This window comes from Cheilinus undulatus, linkage group 24 (genome assembly GCF_018320785.1).
Source record: "Cheilinus undulatus linkage group 24, ASM1832078v1, whole genome shotgun sequence".
Lineage (NCBI taxonomy): Eukaryota > Metazoa > Chordata > Actinopteri > Labriformes > Labridae > Cheilinus > Cheilinus undulatus.
The window spans coordinates 6246950-6264127 of record NC_054888.1 but is presented as its reverse complement, the minus strand read 5'-3'; the positions used below and the strand labels follow the sequence as shown (position 1 = coordinate 6264127).

The 17178-nt window shown below is 39.6% G+C and overlaps 1 protein-coding gene across 1 annotated transcript; it reads left to right on the top strand.

Moving 5' to 3' along the window:
* The first annotated feature begins 4376 nt into the window (after positions 1-4376).
* On the top strand, positions 4377-16633 carry cobll1a (cordon-bleu WH2 repeat protein-like 1a). The gene is made up of 9 exons (XM_041781552.1): positions 4377-4773; positions 7374-7536; positions 7797-7998; positions 8120-8381; positions 10441-10482; positions 10565-10647; positions 10726-10908; positions 13651-13750; positions 16020-16633. The coding sequence occupies exons 2-9, from the start codon at positions 7445-7447 to the stop codon at positions 16046-16048; spliced, it is 993 nt and encodes a 330-aa protein (XP_041637486.1). The 5' UTR covers positions 4377-4773; positions 7374-7444; the 3' UTR covers positions 16049-16633.
* The last annotated feature ends 545 nt before the right edge of the window (positions 16634-17178 follow it).

The window sequence follows — 17178 nt, the reverse complement described above, 5'->3', positions numbered from 1 at the left end:
AAATAGTGGGTTATTTAGCTTTGAGTGTTTTGTTCCTGGATTCCCTTCTCTGAATGTCTGACATAACTCACATGGTCCTAAAAAAGAATGGACGGACACACCCTTCAGCTGCATTTAGCACGTTCATCTTACACATGGGTGCACGCTTTCACTTCATCATGTGAACATAAAGGACAACTCCTCTAGACACACTTTTTTCATCTTTGTAAGGAAACTATTGCAACAAAGCCTTAAAACAAACTGATTTCAAAAACCAGTGGAATTGAAATCATGCACTCCCAACTATACTGTGAACATATAACTGCATCTGTAGGCAGTAAAAACTCACAGTATTGCAATAAAAACACCTCTTTCCTTTTTTCATAAGCAGAATTCAAAGAAGAAGAAAAACATAGAGAGCCTCTTGTACACAGGGGTTTCCCTGGTGTGAATGATGTTTCCAAAGCAGAGTTCACAGTTGTCACTCTTGGCAGCTCGTCAAGACTTTGCTGCTTGTTTCATTAGAGGCGGAGTGCTGAATGTGGAAGCTCGCATTCAAACAGGGGGATGTCAGGATGAGGTTGTAGCATGTCAACACTTGACTTTGTTGCTTTGTATACCACTCCAATCTAGGGCCCTGTTTTTAGATGATTGAAAAAAAAGAGATGTTTCAAAAAGTTTTTAGTGTGGCTGACATAAATATTAACACTAAAGTCAGTATTATCACATAAAAAGAAGAAGATTTGTCCAGGCCTGCTTCCATTTCACAACATAAGTGGTGATAAAAAAAAAAACAGACTGGATGATGTGGCCAGCAGGCTTTCTGTTCATCCATTAGTCATCAAAAGAAGTTTATTAGCCTAGACAGTCACACAGTGATTTGTTTACTGCAGAGGCCCATTCAGAGTCCACTGAAAGACTTCACAATGAGATTATAAGATTACAGTCCGCAGGGACATGTGTTCCCTCTCTTTAATTTGATTAAAACTCCCACTTAACTGAATGCTAACGCTAACCATTTGTATACAGATTAATCAAGAGCTTTGTATAATATAGCCTACAGCATTATGTGTCATAGCTAACCTAGTAGCTAATTTAGTGCAAGCTAAAGATGTTTGTATTCAGCTTTGTCAAACATGTTACCTTAGCCTTCTTGGGTAAAATAAGTGGAAATCCACTTAAATCCTCAGGGTATTTCAAAATAGTGCACAAGACACTTTATTTAGGCAAGTTAACTGGTGAAATACTTCCTATTTTGATCGAACTAGCTTAGCTGGGTAGTGTACTAATATTCACACAGTGGCACAATACATCAACCTAGCTAAACTAGTTATCATGCTGATATTCCCACAGTGATACATTAAAAGACCTAGCTTAGCTGGCTAGCATGCTAATATTCAAACAGTTAAACAACTAAGTTTTGTTAGCTAGCATACTAATATTCATACTGTAAACAATATTTGAATCTGGCTTAGCTGGCTATCATGCTAATATTCACACAGCAACCAGTATGACAACTAAGTTTAGCTGGCTAGCATACTTACCTTCAAATATCGACACAATATGCCAGCTAAGATTGGCTGGCTAGCATGCTCACAATAACAGTGACAAAATACACCAACTTAGCTTAGCTGGCTAGCCTGTAACGTTCTCACACAGGGACACAATATATCAACTTAGCTTAGCTGGCTAGCATGCTAACATTAACACAGTAACACTATCAACTTAGCATAGCTAGTTATGATGCTAGTATTTACACAGTGATATATACATCAACCTAGCTTTGCTGACTTGCATACTTACATTCAAACAGTGACAGATTAATAAACTTAGCTTAGCTGGCTAGCATGCTAATATTTATACTGTGAAACAATATTTACAATATATAGCCTATAATATTCACACATTCATTCAGAACAACAACTGAGCTTAGCTGGCTAGCATGCTAACATCCTCACACAGAAACACAATGTATCAACTTAGCTTAGCTGGCTAGCATGCCAACATTTACACAGTAACACAATACATCAACTTAGCTTAGCTGCTTATAATGCTAGTATTTACACAGTGGCTTAATACAAAGACCTAGCTTAGCTGGCTAGGATGGTAATATTCACAGTGGCGTATAACATCAACTAAGCCAAGCTGGCTAGCATGTTAGTAGTCACCATTCACAGGGGGCGACTGTGGGTTAGTTGCTAGAGTCGTTTGTCTTGTAATTGGAAGGTTTTGGGTGTGAATAAGTAGGTGTGACCAGTGTGTAAAAGTGCTTTGAGTAGTCAGATGACGAGAAAGTTCAAGACCATTCAAAATATATAAAATTAGTTTAGCTGGTTATCATGCTATATTCACATCTTGACACAAAACATCAACTTAGCTTAGCTGGCCAACATACTAACCTTCTCACACTGACATTGGAAACGTGTTGATGTTTAACAGGCGAAATACATGCCATCATTCATGACACACTTAGCCCAGCAAGTTAGCATGCTATCACTTGCTAGCGAGCAGCTTCCTCAAAATTCAGCTCTAGCAGATGCCACTTGCTAAACCATCAGTAGAGCTTTCAGTTTCACTTTTAAAACCATTAAAGCTTTGAATGTGCTGCTGGAGGTTTGGCAAATTTGATCCCAAAATGGTCACTATTGTTTATGCTGATGACTGTTGTGTATAAGAAGCAGTAGCATGAGAATATAGGCATACGTTTTTTAATTGTATATTGTTGATTTGCCGTTATTATTGTCTTTATCATGCTTTATATGCCCTTTTTGCATTAAAAAAAATTAAACTCCTCCCATCAATATTGTTTTCAGTTGCATCTAGGCCAGTAATTTAGCATGATTACCTGAAAACCTGGACAGCCAAAGACAACTGACATGAACTTGTTTTATTTGGCAGTGTTATGAAAGGAGGCCGAGAGAGAAACAGAGCAGGTGCAGTGGGGTTTTCCATTTCAATTCAGGATTGCTACCATGGAAAATGTACCTCATTTATGTTTTTTGTGTATAGGCCTTTTAACTGGAATAAGAAAAACACTATCAAGCACATTGCATTCTCTTTTTTAGATTAAAGGGTCATACAAAGGCGTGGATTAGATGACTGTATACTGTGGTATATTTTTTAAACACTGAAGTGGTAAGGGAAGAACTGCTTCACAATGTTACCATTTTCTTGCCATTGCATCCAGTATATCCCTCCTTTCACCACCACAACCTCCACCTCCCACAAAGCATACACACTGTTCACACATGCACAAACACAGACATGCAAAGTGTAGTCACATGACTGGGCAGGGCCTGTAGGTGTGGTAGACTAGTCTGCTAAACAGGGATTATTCAGGGGAAGGAACCCTGCTCTCTCTTCCTCAATTTCTCCCCTCCTATTACAATAACCACACACAAGAGAGCTTTGAAAGAGAATGGGAAGAATCTGTGCATGCAGGTAAGTGCAAATGGCAAAGGATGTGTTTATTATCTAAGTGTTTTGATTAAGGTAGCATGGTGAGACATGGCCTTTTAAGAGCACTAATCCCTCTTACAGGGGAAACAGTGTAAGCTTATTTAGAACTCAGTATTACTGCTTGAACAGCATGGCTGAAGTCAGACAGGAGCTGTGTGGATCTTGTGTAGGTTGTTAAGTTACACTATTAATGGATATAGGTTAGATTTTAGTGTGTCATTTCAATTTTAGTGAAAATTTTAAACTTAAAGCTTACATCAGGCCCTGCCTCACAGAAAAACAGAATTAGTATCAGCAGCAGTTGCTTGTGTTTTGCTTTTTTTTTTTTTTGCCAGGAAACAGAAAAAAGAGCAACTAAGGCAGGGTTATGTGCATTGAAAATGTTTTATATATTACTTTAATACTTGCATTTAGCAGAATAAGCTGAAACAAGCATAGAATAATGTTAGGAAATGTTTTCATTTTAAAAACGAGCTAGTGTTGTCAGTCAACAGCTAGCTTAATCAGTTATAATTAATATTTATGCCTGAATACAAGTATGACATAGCAATATTGGCATCTGTCATGATTATAACAGTGTTTATTTTTAAGTATATTTATATTGCACTTCTCTATCTATTTAGCTTATCTTATTTCTTCCTTGAACTCAATAAAGGGAACAAACAGAAAGGCTAAATGCTACTCTAAAAGCCATCTTTCCAATGCTCAGGCTTAACTACAAAAAACATACATTATTATTGCGAAATACCGAGATTTTAAAGTTTTTATTGAAGTGGGAGCACATTACATATGTTCCAAAATCTCCGAAATATGAAAACACTTAATTTTCTCTTGTTTTTTAACGTTAAATTTAGTATTTTGCCGTCTTCAAGCAGTAACCGCTGTGAACGCGCGCTGGTCTGTGCCCGCGCGCTGACTGAAGGGCACAGTGTTGACGCGCGCACGTGTTGATGAACAGATAGACACAGCTGTTTGTTCTGCTAGCACGCTCCGTTGAACTCCTAGCTTAAAAATACAACCAGGGCGTTGACTTTAATCAAACTTTATAAAGAGAGCGTGTTCGTGTGTGGTGGAGAAGAACCAGGCTGGGTCAAAAGCATAGAAAGTGGTTAAATTCCTGGAAAGAGGCGGAGAATAATTTTGAATCAAACTTAACTTCGCCTACAACGTTGGAAGTTGCCACTTAGTTTTTCGAATACGAAACAACGTCGACGTTACTTACCATCACTTCAATTCCAACGCCATTCTGGATACTTCCCGTCTTTTTCTGTTGAGAAACTTCCGTTTTTTTAATTTGGACTTTTATTTTTCTCATTGAAAGAAGAGGCTTTTCAGGTAACCGTTGGTATTTAACAGTTTTTGGGAATTTTAAAGGCTTTGAATATTGATATTCATGATTAAGCTTAGAGAAGTTAAATAGAAGTGCGTATTTGTGACAATATACAGTGCTTAAATTTATGAGACCACCTGTCATATTTGTCTCAGAGACCATCCAGCAGCATGAAGTGCTTTAATGCGGACTCTTTCATGTTCAGTCAGCTCTCCACGTTTTACCATTTTAAACAGGAAAGAGGAATTTCAAACTGAATTCACCCAAATTTTAGCCGGCTCACTGGGCTTCTCTGAGAAGTCAGAAATGAATCAAGCATAACATTCAACCACTAAAACTCATTTTTCTGTTCAGGAATGCAAGTAAATAACTATAATTTGACATATTAATCAAGAAATACTCATGTGCTTTACTATTTTTTCAGTTTTTTTGTAAATCAGTAAATGTGAAAATTCATGGATAACAATAATAATGATATTTTAGCATTAAAAATATAATTTGGGTTAAAGAGCTTCTACATATTGGTGTATTAACCATTGCAGAAACATAAGAAATGATTTTGGTAATCACCAGTGCTGTTAATTTAGGGCAGCTGTGGCATAAACTTTACTTCGGGTGGTGGTCTAATAAATTTGTTAAGCACTGTTTATACAAAAATACCTAAGTTACAGGCCATAGTGGCTCTAGAATAGAAGGTATACATCTCTTTCCACATTATTATGCAAATTATATTTTTCTCTTATTTTCCTAAATATTAATGCAAATGACAGAGTATTTTTCAAGGCATTAGCCGTTAGAGCATAATTCAGATGTTTTTGAACAAACTTTATAATGATAACCATTATTTTTTTTTTTAAATAAAAACCTCAAAATGCACTGTTCCACATTATTAAGCAGGCCACAGATTTCAGCAACATGGGAAAGCAGCATCTCTCTGCTGCTGAAAAGCCTCAAATAGTGTAATGCCTTGGAAAAGGAATGAAAACATTAGATATTCCATGAAAACTTAATCTTGATCATCGTACTGTGAAGAAATTTGTGTCTGATTCAGAGCACAGACGGGTTCGTGCACATAAAGGCATAATGAGGAAGGTTTCTGACGGACAAATTCATCAGATTGAGAGAGCAGATGCTAAAATGTCATTACAAAGCAGCAAACAGGTATTTGAAGCTGCTGGTGCGTCTGGAGTCCCACCAATCTCAAGGTGTAGGATCCTCCAGAGGCTTGCAGTCGTGTCTAAACCTACTATTCAGCCACCCCTAACCAATGCTCACAAGCAGAAATGCATGAAGACTCATTTTCAAACAGTCTTGTTGACTGATGAGTGCCGTGCAACCCTGGATGGTCCAGATGGAGGAGCAGTGGATGGTTGGTGGATGACCACCATGTCCCAACAAGGCTGTGATGTCAGCAAGGTGGTGGCGGAGTCATGTTTTGGGCCGGATTCATGAGGAGAGAGCTGGTAGGCCCCTTTAGGGGCCACTCCACTCCTTACAAAGACATTTTTAAACTTGCAATTAAAAGTGTGACCGTTTTCATGTTTTTCATCATCATGCAGGATTATTATCATTTTAACTATCTATTGGTCAAAACCAGTGCTGTCAGAATATTCGATCAATTCAGATTAATTAATCACAGGAATGAAAGTTCGACTGAAATGTGTGCTGATTAATCACACTTCGTAACTTCAATTGGAACCCAAAAAATCTCTGTGTGTTTAATTTTTATAATTTATGCCTAAAATCCATATTCCAGGGGCTAACAGCAACTTAGTAGGTGCATCAAAAGTGAATAGAAAGTTTTGATACCATTCAGAAGCATGTACTTTGTTTATTTTGCTAATGTTATCATCAAATTTACCAGTAACACAATCTTTCTTGAATTATTGACATATGCAATTAATTGCAATTAATTAATTAATTGATGCACAATTTTAGATTTTTGCTCATATTGACGCCAGTATGTAAATCTTTTTTTTAGACTGGAAAATTCAGTCATCTGAACAGACTTGAAGGTTTGACGATGAACAAAGTGACAAACTTTAATCCTTAAAAAACACTTAAAAGTTTAAAGAATGAGGCTGAATAAAGAAATAGACCTCAACTGACATTCCAGCCTAAAACTCCACTAATTTATTGGTATAAATGGACAAAATTTACAGTCAATATATTCTGATATTTACAGCCAAAATATCTGATGTAAATATTGGCAGAAATATTACATCAGGCCATAATATTGTGCGTCCCTTGTACAAAGCCTGTAATTAATTGACTTACTGCACTAGTCAAAACAAACAGTTTGACTCTTGGTGGAAATTATGTTGGCTATTATAGGATATTATATCAAACAAATAATCTCTCAGTATTACAAATATTCTAAGTTTTAAGATCCCATGGTGTGCTCATGGGAGTTTTCGGCCTTCAAATCATCTTGTAATCAGTATAGAGCAATTGTAAGACTACACACTGGCACTGGCTAGAGGGAAATCCTGTTGCTGTCTTCATTTCTGCTCCTGCTTCAACAACCTGAACTCTCTTTGACATCATCTGAGGTCATCAAGGTTGTGCAAATAATTTATAAACTGACATGTCTCTCGTCCTTCAGGAGGCTTACCTGACGTCAGGAGCAGCGTCAGATCTGGAGAGGCTTTCAAGGTCCATTGATGTTCCTGTGAGATGGAGGAGCAGGTGAATCCGCTTGACAGGGACCACAATCTGTCTGTGGTCCTGCCTGGTGGGCTGGAGAAGGATGCCACAGTGCATGGGAGGTAAGACATTTCAGGAGTCGTCAGTATTGCATGCTCACACCACTTGTTTATGCCCTTGCCATGTACAAAGCATGTGTAGACCTCTAAACTCTTAACTTAAATTGTTATTTTCTGCCAGTTATGGATTGATTTTCTCCTGGAAAGTTGTAGTTTTAGAGTCCACTTGTACCTGCTCAATAAGAACCCTTCAGGCATTACAAGAAGATAAGGAATAGGTCATTTATGGTCATTTGTTTTCTTTAATTCTTCTCTCTCCATAGTAAACCAGTGATGGACTTATTGGTGACCCTTTGTGCAAATTACCACCTGAATCCATCAGACTACACTGTTGAGTTTCTCTCGCCCAACAAGAACAACATCCGCTTCAAACCGAACTCACCTATCGGCTCACTGGAGGCGGAGAAGATTGTGCTGAAGCCTAAAGGGATGGAGGAAAAGATCAGGAGGCCGTACATGCCAGAGGTAGAAAGAAAAACACAAAAAACCTGTTTATACCTGACTTCACTTCTACTAGATTGCTAATTATACAAAGCAAACATGATATAAGTCGATGTAAAATGGGTCTTTGTGTTTCTTTTTCCAGCCATCAGTGCGTCTGCTGATCAACTACAACAAGTCCCACAAAGCAGTGGTGCGTGTGAATCCAAAAGTGCCCCTTGAGTTGCTGATGCCAGTAGTGTGTGGCAAGTGCGAGTTTCAAGTAGAAACGACCATTTTACTGAGAGACTCGCAGTCCAAGGAGCCGCTGGATCTGACTAAGAGCTTAGACGACTACAATTTGAGGGAGGTGTTCGCCAAAGACACAGCTATCGAGCACCAGCATCGAGCCAAGACACCTGAAATAGGTATGTAGGAGGATTCTTGCTCTTATGCCCTGAGGGGTTATTACACTACAACAGGGGTGTCCAAACTATGGCCCGGGGACCAAATGTGGCCCACAGCCCATTTTTGACTGGCCCCCCCAAAAAAATTCTTTAAATTAAATGAAATATGGCCCTCAATAGAGCATTAAGCTTGTACTAGACTGTATTATTCTTAGTTTCAGCACAAGGCAGTGCTACCATACTAGCACTGTAAACAAACATTTTGACAAGTTTTTTTTAAGGATTAAATTGGACAAAACTATAAACAATAAACATTGGCAACCAAAATAATTAAGATATCTTGATTTATAACCCCCTAATTGATTACAGCAGCAAATAGCCGTACCAATGATGTTTTCCAGGGGCGGAGCGAGTGGTAGCCAGAGCCAACCAGGGCCCTCTGAAATCTGATTGGCCTCCCCAAAATCATATTAAGCATATTTTAACCTACATTACATTGGTTTTACTTACTTTAATGTCAAAGTAAATTGTATGAAAGTGGCCTCACATCCTTATATATTTCTGTATGTGGCCTCAACGGAAAAAAGTTTTGGCACCCCGGCACTACAATAAGGTTATAATAAGTGAACTCTGAGATATGCATCGAAAATATGACCATCCCTTATTCTCAGGGAATCTGAGAAATTGTTATCATATTACTGCTTCTTGCTAATTGACTCTACTTTGGAGGAAGCTATTAAGGATGCACAGATGCATTGGTTTAACATCAGTATCAACCAATATCTGCCCATTTGACAAGCACAGGCCGTCAACAAATATGTGGGCATGAACAGATGTCAGTAGCAGATGTAATCTGTTGTGTTGTATCAATTTAATGCTGAAACAGAGAAGACAGTTTTTATTGGGCAGAAGATATGACCTGTGAACTCTTCATGGAAGGCTCTCCACAAGATTTTGGAGTGTTTTTGTTGGAATTTGAGCCCATTCATTCTGCAGAGCATCTATGAGGTCAGGCACTGATGTTGGACGAGAAGGTCTGGCTCACACTCCATTCCAGTTCATCCCATAGGGACTCGATGAGGTTCAGGTCAGGGCTCTGTGCAGGCCAGTCAAGTTCAAAAGTGAAGGCACCCTGAAATTGATTGGACATGATGTGTAAAGGCACACGCCTCTCTATAGAAGGCCTCACAGCTCACCAAGAGCACACTGCCATCCATAATTCTCAAATGGAAGAAGTTTGGCACAACCAAGACTTTTCCAAGTCACTTGGCAAAACTGAGCAATCGAGGGAGAAGGATCTTAGTAAGAGAGGTGACCAAGAACCTGATGGTCACTCTGACTGAGCTTCAGGGAAGCCAGTGCTGCTGAACTTTTTTGTAGCCTTCCTCAGATCTGCACCTTGCAAGAATCCTGTCTCTGAGCTCTGCAGGCAGTTCTTTTAACCTCATGGCTTGTTTTTTGCTCTGATATAGTTGTGAGGCCTTCCATAAGAGGTGTGTGCCTTTCCAAATCATGTTTATTCAGTTAATTTACCAAAATAAAATTGTTATAAAATATCTAGTTTTACTTCAAACATGACCCATTGTCTGGATTTTCATTGTGCTTATCCATCTGATTGACTGCAAGGCCTTGAAACATTGTCTTAAATTCTTTATGTAACTTGTAAAGGAAGAAAGTAAACAACAGTGTGATGTTATGAGAGCACAGAATGGAAGAGAGGTTTGTTTCCTTTAGCTCTGTAATACTGTAATAGAGCTGCTATGTGAGTTTAATTCTTGTGTACGTTTGTATTTCTATAGCAGCTCGACTCCTCTTGAAACTACATCTGTTCACTTCAACTCAAAGTACAGTGGCCTTCATCGGGCAGCACAGTGCACATGTAACAAACAACGCTTTCTCTGATTCTTAGTAAAACATACAGCATCACTATTTCTATAACAGGAACTCTTTCTGCTCCTTTTGTTTCCTTGAGACCAGCCGTGAGAACATTATGATCCTACTACATACTTGCTCCTTTGTATAAATGTGTTTATTCAGTGCAGTCTGGCCTGATAATTGCTTTGTTTTCTGTCTGAAACAGCTGTCACGCCAACAGAGGTCATCTCACCACCTCCACTACAAGGTAACACGTAAACACATCAATGCAAAGTGTCAGATTTTATTCCTCTGAACATTTCATAATCATGATTTTTCCCTTGGTGTAGAGCTGCCAAAGAAAGAGAAGAAGCAGAAGGAGAATAATGGTTTTCTCAGCTTATTCAGAAGGAGGAAGAAAAAGCCTCCAAAGGTGCAGCGTTTTATCAACATTTGATGGATATGGTGTGGTGTGGTGTTCTGTTTTAAATCAAATTCTCCTTTGTTGTAGGAAGGGACAGCGAGTGCCCCAGCGTCTCCTGGCCTCAAAGTGGGAGTGAGCGCGAATGTGCAGAGCGATTCCTCATCTAACACTGCAGACATGCCTAAAAAGAGACGAGCCCCTCAGCCTCCAATGGGAGCATCACAGAGCCTTCCTAACAACCTCACCACATGTCATCTAAGAGGAGCGCAGGTGGGTTTCTGAGGGGATGAGTCAATGTTTTCTTCTTCTTTCAGCCCAGCCACAAACTCATATCTTTGATTATCCTTTTTAAGTATCCATGCCTTTATTTTTATTTACTTATGTTGGGTTTCTGACAGTGGTTTTGAATAAAAGCAGCAAATAAGACTTCCTCGTTCAGTGACAGCAGGTACCAGAATTCAAGGATGGTATCATGGGTGTCTCAGATCCCATATAAGTTAAGGCAGTCAATATCTGTAAGAGTTTTTTCTGATGGAGTGAGACCTCCTGTCACACTTGCTATCATAGCCCACGCTGGCTAATCAGCATTACCTCTCTTCCTTGTATCCCACACCGTTGTGAGGAGATGTAGTAGACCTCCCAGGCAAACAGGACAGGAAAGGGAAAGCAGGTTGTGGAATCCTGAGTAATCCAGTGTATGGAAGGAGGAAACGAACTGCCACTGGGCTGGCCGAGGAGAGCACTGAGGCACTTCCAGATGCGCACTCCCCAGTAAGCTTGCGCTGTATATCTTTGGGTTTCCCTTGGGGGTGTGTTCATTACGCAGGGGAGCGCACAGGTATGGGTGCTCTTCACAGAGAAGAGCTCTGGTTGGGGGAAAGGAGGGAATTCTGCATGGAGAAGAGTTTTGGGCTGTTGGAAGAATGGTGACTGAAAAACTATTTTTGAGTCCCAGAAGTAGTGATACATGAAGGAAAAAAGTTTTAAAAAGCAGACAATCTCAAGCCTGGATGAACGGAGTCATATTAATGCTCTGATTTGGTCTGTTTCCGGCTTGTGGTCCTGTTTGGTTCTGTACAGTTTGGCATGGCTTGGCTCTGTAAATCCTGACTTTGCTTGTGTTTCCACAGCTGATTTCCTGCCCGGCCTTGCTTGTTATGATAGGAAATCCTTCTCTTTCTAGAGTTATTAAGCTCAGTAATAAGAGCTGGTCTTTTGGCTCCCAAACATCTCTTGATCTGGTCCCTGTTCAGCTTTTGACAAAAAACAGAAGAAAAATAACTGGCTCTCAAATGAGAGCAAGTCCCCGCGGCTCATTAAAAAACTTGTAGAACTTGTAGAATGGCTCATTCCTAAACAATACATCATTACTCCATGACTTACCCCACAAGGTTTAAATGTTTGAGCCCATTGAAATTGGCTGCAGATGTTTCATAAGTCGCTCATTCAGCTTAGTTCTACACATGCTGGGCATCATAGGTACAGCTAAGAAGAAAGCTATCCAAGCTTGAAGTGAGGCTGAAGAGAAAGCTAGAACCTTGGTTTCCCACACTATGGAGGGCACCCAAAATCTCAGTAGTATATTTATAGGTCTTTTGGTAAGAATAGCACATGCAGGCCTATTTCCTTTCAACCTAACCCACTAGCTAGACTGTTTCAGTATCTATTACAAGGATATATTTCACATTCATCAGGAAAAGCTTCCATAGAAAGTGTTTGGGAAGGGGCAGGACCTCAAAAAATTCCCAAAGATAAGAGGCGTTCTGTCACATTCATGACGGGCCAATCAGAGCGACAAGAGAAAATTATGTTATACCCATGCGCTACTCTTGAGCCGGCAGGTTTGGATTGTTAATGGCGGAGCACCTCTGCGGATAAAATTGATGCCAAGGCTGGTCGGGAGACGTGCATATACATCTTCTCTGCGGATTAAACTATTGCTTCCCTACAGCTACCTCTGAGCTAACAGCTACCGTGGCAGCAGCTATTGGATACACCGGCAAATGCCACTTGTAACGATCACAAACCCAACCCTCAGCAGACCAGGAGAGGAGCAGAAACATCTTTCCTGTCATGGGAAGCTGTCAGTTTTGCTCTCTGCCCTTGTTTTAGTAAAGAAATGTTGTCCAGTTCTGACAAAGTCACTGCTGTGGCTAAGTCAGAGCTAATCACTCCACTAGCAGCCAACTCGTGCAACAGCTAACCCTTTCCCCCGTAACTGATACAAACTCATGCTGAAGCAGGTCGGCAGAAGGGTTTCAAATGTGGTTCCATTCTGGTAAAACTAACGCTATACAAGAGCTGCATTCAAGCCAGTTACCACAGTGGTGGCAGCCATTGCAAACAGCTTCTAGTACAGCTATACCACGCCCATAGCTACCACTTCAGGTCAGAATAGCGTTCAGTTCGGCACAAACGTGGATTGTAGCTTTTCAAGAATGATTTGCCTGATGACAGAGATGGAGCCTGGCAAATCCATCTGCTTTAGGGTTAATTTCCTTTGGGTTGTGTTCACAAAACAGTTCAAATTTATGTTGTTTTGGACAGCATGGCACCTCTTTTTTCTTTCCTGTGGGTCATGGAGGGCTCAGCATTTCTTAGATATAGACAGGGGCTCCTAGAGAAAAAGGTTGGGAATCACAGAGCTAGACTGCTTAGGGCAGATTTATGGGCGAATACTGCTGGAACACAAGTTGGAGCTTGGGTGAGCTGCCTGGGTGAGGGTGTCTGATGTTGAAAGACCTGAAGACCCCAGGTTACCCTACTGATGATGCACATCCAGAGCCTGTATCTTGCACAGTTTATCACTGTTTCCATTAAAACAAGGGAGAAAAGCTGTTCAAAGGGTGTAGCTGGCCTCTTAGCTCTGAGGAAGACTCCTCAAGGGAGGTCGGCAGGACTGAGCGAAATCACTTTTTATAAAGTTTGGAAATCATAGCCACTAAGAGGAGAATCTTGGAGTGTTAGAAGTAAAGGTTAACATCCTCTGATAACATCTTTATCTCTCTGTAGAGGTCTGCAGAGTCCACATTAAGAAGCACCAAGAGGAGGGCCCCTCCCCCTCCCTGCACGAACAGCCACCTGGAGGTGCCAGCACACTCGGAGGTCAAAGGTAAAACCTTCATGATTGATAAATCTTGAGCTTTTAATGTGGTAAGAAATGGACTACCACATGCTGAACAAATCTAAGAAAAAAACATAATGGACAGTTTGACCTCTTAGAATAAGAAAGGAGTTTCATTTCCTCTTGTAAGTATATAAAATAAGGTCTGAGGCTGTTTATATCGCCATCTAGTGGTGATTATTGAGACAGCATCACTTAGAAAGCAGGGAAAAAAATGAAATCTGCTTGTACAAAATCCCAATTGACCTTTTTACAGTATTTTTGTAGCGATCAGGAGGCATTTAAAGTGAGGTGAATTCTCGTGTCCGCTAAATCCTCACGGCTTCAGTCAGTGCAGCGCGAGGTCAAGAGAGATTGAAGTTAAATCAAGATTAAAATGTCACAGCGAATACTGTCAAATGGCCGATTTAGCAGTTAAATCCGGCGCGAAAACTCTGCTTTTATCAGTCAGAACAATTTAACCCTGTTCAGGGCAATTAAAGTGACCCGCAGAGCCTCGTTCATGGAACATATTGGCTTCAGTCTGCTCAGAGATAAATCCCTCTATTGTCCAAGCTTTCATTCCTTGTGTTACTCTGTCTGATATGCTTTCACCACCTGGTGCACAGCTCCTTTTTTACTGAGCTGCTTTAATAGACGCACCGGGACAATGACCATTCTGTGATTAGACAAAGGTTATGACTTAGATTATTACTTTAAAAAGGAAAGAAAAGAGATTTAAGTGCTCTAATTATTAAACTAGAACGCCTCCTTGGTTCACTCCTTTGCTGCTTTAGCACAAAAATCTGCTGAGACCTAATCAGTCCTTGTGTGGGAAAACAACCCTCGTTCCTCCTCATCCTGCACTCCCACTTCATATAATCAGAGCCTCTAAGAGTACAAAAATTTAAAGCTCCTTTCACACATGCACTCCTGAACATTTCGGATAAAATTCTTATGACAGCCCGCCTTTCTTTTAAGACCAAAATCGGACGCCATGAAGGTAGAAAAAGCAACGTCTGATGTTACAACAGTTTTTTTTTTACTAATACCAGTGCAATTTTGAAGACACAGCAGCAACAAATGAGTAGAAAAGAATCAGTCAAATTTAATTACAAACCATAATTTCAAAAAAGTTGGGACACTGTATAAACATAATACAGTGATGATCAAGTCATTTTCAACATTCAAATGAAAACTCGACAAAGATAGTTAATGTTCAAATGGATGAATGTGATGCTTTTTTTTTTTTTTTTAAGAAAAGCACATTGTATGATGCCTGCAACACATTCCAAAAAAGTATTGATAGAATAGAGGTATTAAATGTGCCAGAAGTCAGCTAATTCAGGAGTTTATGACCAAAACATTCCTTTGCCCTATACATTAACATAAACAGTTTATTAAATTAGAAAATTCAACCCTGGTCCTGTGAATCCAGAAATCTCACATGCTTTGCATTTTTGCCGTGAAAAAAGTGGCAAGTTTTGTCTTTAAAAGTGTTAAATTTGTTTTTAAAAGTGTGTAGGAACCCTGATAACTATCTGGATGGTCTTTTCCTCTTTACATGACAGACATTTTTTTCTGAAAACAATGCGAAATGTGGACTCTACTGACCACAGCACAGGTGTTCACTTTCAGTCAGTCCATGTATGATGGATTTTACGTGGTGAAATCCTTAAATTCTGATTATATCTCATTGTGGAACGTCATATGGCCATACAGTCTTTCAAAAAGTGAGGAACATTAAGCCATCTTTGACTGTGAAAGCCAGAGCCTTTCAAGATTGTTTGTTTAGTTCTGAACTATCACATTTTACCAATTAACCTACTTATGGAGTGTTTCATGCGTTTTTTGAGCATTCTGCAACATTCTCAGTCTTTTCTTTCCCTTGTCCCAACTTTTATGGAATGTGTTGCAGGCATCAAATTCAGAATGTGTGAATACTTCCAGAAAAGCAATAAAGTTAATTAGTTTTTAAAATTACATATCTTGTCTGTGCAAATATTGGTTGAAAAGGACTGTTTTAGTTGTTATTTAGGTACATTTTACAAGGCGTCCCAACTTTTTTGGAGTAGAGGTTCTTACATTACACTCTTGAAGACCAACTCTCACTCCAGTTATTGTGGTGTGGGAATAACACTCAGATAACACATTTGTCTGCTCACACACTCTTAAATGCAGTTAAATTCCCAGGCTGAGCGGCATGTGTGAAAGGGACTCTTTGTTTTTATCACCTGTAGACTGAAAACTGCTGCTTCTCTCTCCTCCCTGCTTACAGACTCTGTGTTACCTGCAGCGGGTGATTGATTGAAGGGCTGCTGCTGCTGTCTCCTTTTCCTCTCCTCCTTCCTCGACTCCCCTCTTCCTCCTCTCCGCCCTCCTCCTGCATCGGCCTCTTCTTCCTCCTGTCCCATCTTAGTGGCTTTTTATGGATGTGTCCCTGCTGCACTTATTTATTTATCCTGTTTGCTCATTTTGCTGTTCTTTTGTACTGTAACTTGTTGTGTCTCAAGTTTTGATCCTGTTTGTGTGTTTTTCCTTTCAAATTATCAGATTTTTGAATGCTAATTGTTGTGCCTTTGATTTAAATAGAAACCAAATCAAATGTAACTTGTATTGTGATCAATGCATGAAAAACTTCCTTAAGCAAATAATCTTTTCCACATTCAAGCCCCTTTTCTTGATTCTTTCTTTTCAATATCCAATTTTATATCAGTGTTTTGCTGATTTTCATTTGATTAAGGAGCTTTTATCTTTCTTTTCCCTTGGTATTTCTTCTAGTCCTTTTAGACATTGTGCTGTAACATTTAAAAAAAAATACATGTATGCAAGTTTTTTTCATTTCTAAACAGTATTTTTCTCAATAAAACAAAATGTTGGATCATTTTTTAACTTGAATCTTCACTCTCCTTTCATTAAGTGTTTTCATTTTCCTGAAGAGTAAACAAAAAATTCTTTGTCTGCTTTTTTTGTACATTTCTTCATACATTGCTGTGAAAATATTTCCCCCCTTCCTGAGTTCTTATTTTTTGTATGTCTCCTAAATGTTTCAGAAAAAACAAAAAATTTAAGATTAGACAAAGATAACCTGAGTAAATACAAAATGCAGATTTTTTTTTGGGGGGGGGGGGCAACCGAACTTACCTGGCCTTGTATGGATAAATTAATCACCCCTAAACCTGAGAACTGCCACAGACCTTAACTGAGTGAAGTGAGGCCTGAAGGTCTTTGGATTTGGTTCTGGGTTCTTTTCTGACTCCCTGGATGGGTCCTCGATGTGTTCTTGCAGTTGTTTTGGTAGACTGGCCACTCTTGGGAAGTTTCACTACTATTCCAAGTTTTCTCCATTTGTGGGCAATGGCTCTCGCCGTGGTTCTCTGGAGTCCCAAAGCCTTGGAAATGGCTTCTTAACCCTTTCCAGACTGATGGATGTCATT